This window comes from Limulus polyphemus, unplaced genomic scaffold (assembly GCF_000517525.1).
Source record: "Limulus polyphemus unplaced genomic scaffold, Limulus_polyphemus-2.1.2 Scaffold635, whole genome shotgun sequence".
Classification (NCBI taxonomy): Eukaryota; Metazoa; Arthropoda; class Merostomata; order Xiphosura; family Limulidae; genus Limulus; species Limulus polyphemus.
Window position 1 is genome coordinate 329,349 of NW_013666245.1, and position 9,382 is coordinate 338,730.

The following is a 9,382-nucleotide window of genomic DNA, read 5'->3' on the forward strand; positions in this document are numbered from 1 at the left end:
ATGTATATATATATATACATACATACATACATTCGGAACAAGTTAAACATGTGTACGAACAATTCTTCACATTATAGAGACTACGGGCATATTATAAACACTATATATAGTTCTCTTCTTCTTGTCAAAAGTCCACTTCGGCCAATTAAATTACTTTAGAATTTCAGTTGACAAGCCGAACTCTCTTTTCTATTGCTATCGCACTAGTATTCTGTGTGTGATTCACTTACAGTTGTGGCGCGAGTTACGGTAATCGTTTGGTCTTCTTTCTTCTGAATATCCCCTGTTCCTTTTATGAAATTGCACTCAGACTGATTCAATTACTTTAAAACCACGCTTTGATGGAATAAATTATTTTTCTTATCTTCTTTTCTACTGGTAGTCTTACTCTAACATGTTAGACGTTAGGCCTATCACTTCTACGATACTTTAACTTCACGCTGAACTTTTCCTTGGCTTGAAACTTTACTTTCTTCTGTTATTATATGTCTGCTGCTTCCCGCTCGTCTCACACTATTTATATCTTTATCACCTAATCGTCTATCCAACTCCTATATTCTCGTCGTCAATATATTGCACGCGACGTTCAATAGTCTATGCATCATTGAATTATTAACAAAACCTCTTACACTCGTCTGCTTTTAACTCTTATTATAACAAAAACTAAACAATAATAAAATATTCACTCATAAAAACAAATCGATCAGTAACATCTAAGCTAAACAGTATTTTATATAATGACAACCACCCGTTTTACAAATCTCTGCAAGTATCTAAATCAAATCTTTTTCTACCTTACACACTCACACACACAAAACACATTCGTTCAGCAGCTCCTTGGAGAGTCACAGTTAGAATGAACCAGCTCGCTGGAGAGTTTATCTGCTTGACCTGCCTCACTGACTTGCTGTAACCTTTAATTTTGACCTTGACCCTCCGACATCTAATCAACTCTAAGTTGAGTCATAGTACAAATTTATACCAACTTTCGTCCAAATCCATTTTGCCTTTTTCGAGAAATCTTGCTGACAAATACACACAGAGACAAACACATGGGTGAAAACATAACCTCCGCCACCAAACGTGACGGAGGTAATTAAAAAGAAAGATAACAAATTATTTGTTGAATAACAATAAAAACCAGTGGGACATAGTGCATCTTTGTACGAAACAGAATAATAAATCTAAATGTAAACACTAATTTACATATATTGTTAAGAACACGTTTCAACCTTTTAATTTGCAGAAATTTGGGGTTCTACAGCTTCTTCGTGAAAATGAGCCACTTGACTACAAGTAATCTATTTTCTGTGAAATGTTATTAAAGCAAAATTTCTGTGCAGTATTAGAAAACAGTGTGCTTAACACACTTACAAAAATTAGGTTCACTTAATATTTGTTTATCACTAGTAGTACTTTTATTCCGTACAATGACTTCACAACAGAAGTAAAAACAGCCAAAACTAATGCTAATAGACTTGCTTTATAATTACTCATGTACTGATTTGATGTTTAATATATGATGTGTTATTTTTAGAAACTTTAGTACTGATACCTAATGTCATAAATGAACTGAATCGATAAAGTTCGACACTCTGTACAGTCGGATTTTCTTCATTTGTGTGGATTCGTTGCATGAACTTCGTCATGATTTAACTATATTTTTAAGGTTTTATTTTATTTAGTGTTGCAATTACTGTGTTTTTGTAATTTATAGGGCACTGATAGCAACACTAAAAAAAATAAGGACAGTAATAAACACTAATAGGAAAATCATTAATACTTACTAAAGCAGGAAAAAACCAAAAAAACATGTTGCTGTTGTATTGTTTGTTTACTGTAAGCAATGCTGCATAACTGGTGATGTTTGGCGCAGATGGTAAAGGTCCGACTAAGCTATCCTGTCGAGCCTTCTCTATATTTCCTGATTCAATTAAAGGAGTTAAAAACAACGGGTTGCCTGTTTCAGATCCATCAAGAAGTACAGGCAAAGGCTTTGGGAACCATTGTCGCAGCGGTCCTTTCCCAGCTGCCACATGTTCTAAAGAGAACATAAACAGGGATAGGCTTAGCCCTACTCTAAAACTAAGAATTGTTTGCATCATTTCGAGAACCGACACGACCAAGATCCAGTAGTTAACTCTTACTTTTAAAGCGTATCTATGATACAACCTTTATTTTTCTTTCTATTTTTTTTAGCAAACTCACGCAGTTTATAATCTCGAGTCCAAAGTTCACGTCATACAAGACGTTCACCACCTGACACTCATGTGATCAGTGTCATGAGAAGACTGATTCGAAAATATTACCAGAAATAACCTTAAAAATAGTGTAATTATAAGGAAAAATCAGAATGTCCTGTAAAATTTCCCGTTGTAATTTTTTTGGTTGAAACTTTTGTTGAGAAGGCCCTAATCACATTGTCGGGGAATCGTATGTCGAAAATTATATTATTTTTGCTAATAAAATATTTAGATATTTTGCAGGTTAGAAGTAACATTATACGCTCTATCTATACAATGCTTTTTATAATTACTCTTTACTGTTTGATTCATTTTTCTGAAAGACAAAATAAAAAATTATATATAAACCAAGTCTTTAAGAAAAAGTATAAAATCACGAAGGTTCAATAGGCTTAACCAGAATGATATAATAAAGAACACCTTTTTTTGCCAAGTCGTCAATGTTATGAGTTTACATTAAATGTTCTTTACTAATGAATAATAAGGTGTATGCAGTGGCGAAAGTACGTCTCCGCAATTGCCAAATGCAGCCAAAAGGGGGACCGAATGGCCTGACAAACTTAAGAATTGCTGAAAAGGAGAGAAGAATACAGTTTAATTTTTTGAACTAAAGAGCTGTTGAACTATTCTGGTATAGTAAACACATTTAGTGAAAGGACAGAACAGAATGAGTACATACACTGACTGCCTCAATTAATGGTCCGTATTATCATTGTGGAAATACACTTTGGATGTAGCAAAGAATGTAACTAAGTATTCTGATCCCCGAACCTTGCTTTAGTGGATGTTCTAGCACTAGCCTATCCATGTGAGTTCTTGTTAGACACTGCCACCAACAATGGAATCAAAGCAATGTATCACCGTTGCAGGGTGGAGTATAATTTGTCATATTCTCATGTCACTACTTGCCATGCAGCAAGGTATAGCCCAAACAGTATCGACAGAGGTGGCTTGTATAAATGCACATAACCTGTGGTATCTGTATGGTCAGTTACAAGTGAATGAAAGTGCGCTTTACCATTGCTATAAAACACTGAGCCATGGTTTTTTACTCTGCTGAAGATAGTCGTCCTCAGTTCCCTATGAGAAGAGATTATCTATACTTTGCATAACACAAAGACTGGAGGACAGCAAGATATTACTCACACTTGTGCTAAAACTTAACAGCATTTCTTCTGGTCACATTTGAGCCCAAATGTTCAGCAATGGTGTGAATACTGCACAGTGTGTGCCACCCAGAGAAGGAACTGGTTGAGAAAGGGTAAATCCAACAGAGAACTGTTGGATTTCTGCAGATGAAAACCCTGGATATTACTGGTCCACTTCCAGGGACTATGTGAGATCATTTTTACATACATGCTATACATTTCTTTAAAAAGTGGATTAAAGCTTATTTGTTGGTCAGTACATTGGCATAGTCCATTTCTAATATGTTGGCAGAGAACTGGATAACATGGTTTGGGTCATTGTAAGACATCTACATGGATCAGGGAGCCAATTTCAACAGCCATTTGATGGTTTGGCAGAATGGGTGATGCATACAACCAAGCATATGCTTGTGAAGTTTATGAATCCCAGATGAATTGACGGGATTGAACACTTGCCATGTATGATGATGACATACAGAATAGTGGAGCTGGAATTTGCCAAACCTGTTCATACTACTCCCTGTTAAAGTGGATCACCCAAAAACTTCTCACAATGTCCACAGAAATACCTGAAGTGATTATTGTCTATGATAGTCAATGCACATGAGTTCGCCTAAGAAATAGGAAAGTCCCCTCAAAGACAGAATAAATGCTGTAGCAAAATGGTAAAGTAATGGATATTACAGTTTAGAGATTACGTCTGGTTTTGATAAATGCTGGTAACACAGAAACAATTTGTTTTAGGCTGGACTGGTCTATACCTGATACTCTAGCAAATTTTTCATTAATATACAATTTACAACAGATGTGGGATGCGCAAAAACATGTGAAACACACTAATAAGCTAGTATACTGACTTAATTAACAGTCTGAAAATGAGACCAATGAGTCAGTAGAGGACAAGGATGCCGTATAGAGTCATACCAACTCATCCATTGAAGGGGAAAGAGCTGAAAATACTTATTTCGCTGTCCAAAATGAGCCAGATCAGGATTCACTGGAAATAGATGTGAAAGACAGCTCTGACTATTGGTTTGGCCACTAACATCAACCTTCTGATTATTATGGGTGGGACTGATTTACTTCATAAGCCAAAACACTTATTAGAGTGAGTGATCAATAACTAAGTGCTTTGTGAACCTTTCTTTCCATGCCACCAAAGATAGTTTCTTTAAATGTGACATCTACCACATATTGGACGATAGCTGCTTGATTACTAGTTAGGACTGACTTTTAGTCCAGAAACAAAAAGATAAAAGAAATTTGAGTTCCATGCATTCTAAGCTATTGAGTGGTATGGCAAGATATGATGTTTATATTAATTACATTCAAGTGATTGAAAAAATCAAGACCAAAAGAATGTCACGATTGCTACTTTCTAAGCCCTCAAATGGTGACATGAAATATTGTATGGTTAATACTTGGTCATCAGAAGTTAATACAGCTGGAGTGGATTGATATATTACTTAATACATAAACAGTTTGCACAATTGAAGATGCTAGCTAAGAGAAGGCTTTGCAACCCTTGCTCTCTGAGTTGTCAGGTGGTATTTCATGGTATGATGTAAACTCTACATTTTGTGTGTTTACCACTTTGTTTACTTCATAAGACAGAACAGTTCAACGAGCAGCGAGGGAGTATATATTGAGATACAGTAGGAAGAGTACATATATTATTTATTTGACTTTTAGTTGAAAATCTCAGCTCCTCCAAATTGTGTTAGGGATAATTTAGCTCATGACGCCTGAAATATAAGTGAGTGGAGTTTGATGATCCATAGATGGCAAAAGCATCATTATTGAGAGGTAGCTTTAGAAGGTAACTCGAGAGGTTTATCTAAGTAATTCATGTGGGAGCCAGAGGCAATTTTTTATAAGCTAATAGAGTAATTGACAATGTGTAATGGTAATATACATATATAGCAATACATTTATATAAACAGATATATGAGTGTGGTCTCAGACCATACATATGAACATTACATTCATTGATTCGTTTATGTTATACAACACATACAGTTGTTCATTTGTTTTATAACCTAAATGAGAACAAACAGTAAGCAACAAAGGCATGGAGACAAAGGATTGGATCTCGATGTGAAAAACTGATGAGTATGCGGTTAATTATGTTAACTGACCTGGAAAGTGTTACTGAAAAACACAGTGCACCTGAAATTTTCATTAATACTAGGAGGAGAATATTTTGCTTTTGACATTGAAATATTTTGCAATAGAGAATTTTCATGGAAGAGATAAAATTAAAAAGGAAACTCACTCTATGTCTGAGAGAGAAAAAGGTTTTAAGTGGGAGTTTTCATAAAGAGTAGCACAAAGGATATTTCAATTGGTGAAAATATCACTAGTAAATGAAATTTACAGACAGCAGCTTAGGTATCATAACAAATATAAATATGCTTTATCCAGTGTTTCATTTTGTTTTGATAGAATGTTTTCAGCCATACAGATTGAAATATCTTTAATAAACATCCAGTTTTGCTGAATATTTTCTTAGTATTGTTTCATGACAAAGTGCAGTATTAAAGGATGAAAATGCAAGCTATAATTCTACTAGGGGAGACAGAAAGTAGAACTCACAGGGTGAAAATGTTGTAAATAACACCAAAATCCAGTACACAACTTGTAAACGAAAGGAAGCTCACAGTGTAAGACAATGGAAGTGTTGGTGAAGGTTAACAGTTGGAGTCATCTAATCTGAGTCACATTTTGCATGTAGAAACCTGCTGTAATCTTATGACTCCCGTTCTTTTCTATTGTATATGGGTACTATCTACATGACAATCAGATGGTGGGAAGAAGAAAGAGGTTGGATTGGAGAATTTGGCATGAGTTACAGTTGTCCAGCAGGAGTAACAGAGGGCGGTCCAGGCACAAGTAGTTGGTAAATCAGAGACTCACAGAAGCGTGATAATCGGGAAATTATCCATTTCTCAGGATACAAGTTTCATGGTTTACCAGAACCTTAAACTATAATACATAATTATAATTATTCATTATGACGTATTTAATCACACACTTTAAGTCTAATCTTTGATTAATTAAAATTCATTCAACTTTGCATTTCAAGCTGAACGTTTAGTATTTAAGGTCAAGTTTTAGCTAGTCGGTATTTTTTCTCGATTGATCAGTGGTTCTCCTACCTTAGTCTAGTACTAGTGCTCCTGAAGCCTTAATCTCATGCTGCATAATGGAATAATTTTCATATGAAACTCTCGTATTTCTGATAAAAACTCAGGACTTTTTCCTTAGTGAGGGTTTGTTTGTTTGTTTGTTATTAAGCACGAACCTACACAAAGGGCTATCTGTGCTCTGCCCACCACGGGTATCAAAACCCGGTTTCTAGCGTTGTAAGTCCGCAGACATACCACTGTGCCACTGGGGGACCCTTAGTGAGGGAACTGATGAAGTTATCAAACCTAAGACTCCAGGGACTGGTCTGATGCTTACCGTGGCTGAGCCCATGCATGAAGATGCATTGCTGACTGACACATCAATTCCGTTTTTACAATCATCTTTTGTAGTTCATAAATTTATTTGTCGTCGCTGTTAGCAAGTTTGTATTGGTTCTACCAAAAGAAAATTAGGTATAAAAGAACACGTTAACCTAAGATCACCAACTAAGTCAAATATACTTGAGCACGAGTGTGACGTTGTCGTCCATTCCAGTTCGTCTACGTTTTTAGCCATGGCCAATGATAAACAGACCGTCTGTGTTGATCGGTGTTTAGTCGTGTTATGCGTGACGTGGGAGGATCAGGTCATATTTAAATTTCTTCCTCTCACCTTTACGGTTTGTATGTTTACTGTTAAATACTATAGTTATTTCAAAAGATCATGGCACCAACATTAAGTTAATTACTTTGATTCTTCTTCCCTCTTCAGGGCCATGTCCATGAATATTATTGTACCACTGGGGGGGGGCATGAATATTAAGTTTATAGCATTTAGTGCTATTTCACTACTTTTCTTCATTTGGTGTGTAAGATATTTCACACTTGTAAATAGTTCCATAGCAAAATGTCACTTTTCACTTGATAAAGTTACCAGACACGTATTACACATAAATACCCTATTGAATACAGTTTTGATATCTAAATCTAAATGATATTTATGATCTAGTACAGGTGGACTTTTGTCATTGTACATATTGAGTGGAGAGAGATACTTAGAACCATCCCCATCATGTATGATATAACGATCTATAGAGGTTAATGAATTTTTTAGAAATTTTTATCAAAATATTTGAATGAGTAATCTAGTAAGTTTGCATATTTGCATATTAATTTTATATTTGTTGATCTAGGTACTCTAAAAGCTGATTACTGAGTTTGTATTATTTGTAGTCTGGTAATGTGCGATTGTGCATTGTTACTCTATGCTGGGCAGGCATATTCAAGTAGCAACAAAACATTTATTGTAAAATTGTTTGGATGTAGGGATGGAAAAATATCGGAAACTACAGAGCATTTGGGATGGGAGGAAAATCTGCACTGTCGATGGTGGAATGCAAGGGATGGGTAAGGCATGTTTTATAGTTTCTGATCTTTTTCCATCTCTACATCCCAACAATTTTAGAATAAATTTTTTGTTGTTGCTAGTTTCTGCACTTTTTACAAGTCGAAGTCTTGACTTCCAGTGGGGCTGTAACTTTTAGGTGGAAGGCACCATTTCACTAACTTAGTCAGTTCTATTCTATAGGGAACCATAATATATTCTATAGTGTTACTACTTGAAGCAAGATAAGTCATGGCCAGGATACTGCACGGCGCGGTAAGGAGTATAAGGTAGATTATCTACTTCAGTATAACGCATATTAAGGCCTACTGATCAGAGACCATTATTAGTTCTTTGGACTGTACCTAATCTATCATGGATTACTTGTTGCTCTAGATATGAAAAGGCACATTCTAGAGAACAGTGAAGTGTTTTGGTATGCAGGCTGGTCGTAAGCACACTGTGGTTTACGAATTACAGCAGGCGGAAAAGAAGAAAAAATCGATATTTTTGCGGCCCGTTTTATAGACGCCAAAGAAGGTTAGCCGAGTTTTAGAGGCAGTTTTGTACTTGATTAGTGAAGGGCTTTCGACTCTATACCTTTGGCTGGGTTTTGCCGACGTCTGAGCATACGCGCTACCATACACAATATACAAGCTGTCATTTTTAACCAGACCCATCGCTACATAAAGATTACTACCGCGCTCCCTGATTACTGGTCGTATATATTGTTTATTTATTTTAATGTTTCGTGGTAATGCTTCAATGCTTTTACCAGACAGACTCCTAGCATAATTTGCTCGTTATCCTATTTTGCTTGTAATCTGGGTGATATGGTTATTCCATGTTAATTTCGAATCAAAGAAATTTTGCTGATGTGGCGATATGAAGACAGACCCATGTAAGTATAAATCTGCTAGGTGTCTACGTGTTTTTATTGATTTTGGAAATAATACTAAATTGATTTTTGTACATTCATTTTAATTCTATGTTTTTAGCAGTATTCCACTATCTGATGTAGAACTGGTTGAAATTTGTGGCGGCTTTTGAGGGAGTTTGTGAGCTCTTCCAAATCGCCACATCGTCTGCGAATTGGGAGTAAGATTAACATTTTGATCTGTTAGAGGCATATCGCTTACATATATGATGAAGCGGATAGGGATAACTACCCTTCTCTGGGGAACACCCGCCTCACGAGTAGGTTCCCTCCACATTCACTCAACGTTTTCTATTTTCTAAAAAGCTAGATAATCAGTGAATAACACCTGTCGGTAATTCCATTTATTTCATTTTTGTAGCTTATTCCATTATACCAAACATATCGAGAAAGCAGGCGACAGTGCATTTGTCTTGATTAAAGCTATCTATTGTGGTTTCAGTTAATCTAACTGAATGATCTGTGGTTTGCCGAAATTTTCTGAAAATGGTTTATACTTCAGGTAATTTTGTTTGTTTGTTTGTAATTAAGCACAAAGCTAC

The 9,382-nt window shown here is 35.7% G+C and overlaps 1 protein-coding gene across 1 annotated transcript in view; it reads right to left on the reverse strand.

The window, feature by feature from the left end:
• Positions 1-2,230, reverse strand: part of LOC106459599 (probable serine carboxypeptidase CPVL) — a 9,312-nt gene extending 7,082 nt beyond the window's left edge. Inside the window, exon 1 of the mRNA XM_013919231.2 lies at positions 1,788-2,230. Coding sequence (XP_013774685.1) covers positions 1,788-2,105 — 318 coding nt within the window. The 5' untranslated portion in view covers positions 2,106-2,230. The remainder of the gene's footprint in view (positions 1-1,787) is intronic.
• Between the last annotated feature and the right edge of the window lie 7,152 nt (positions 2,231-9,382).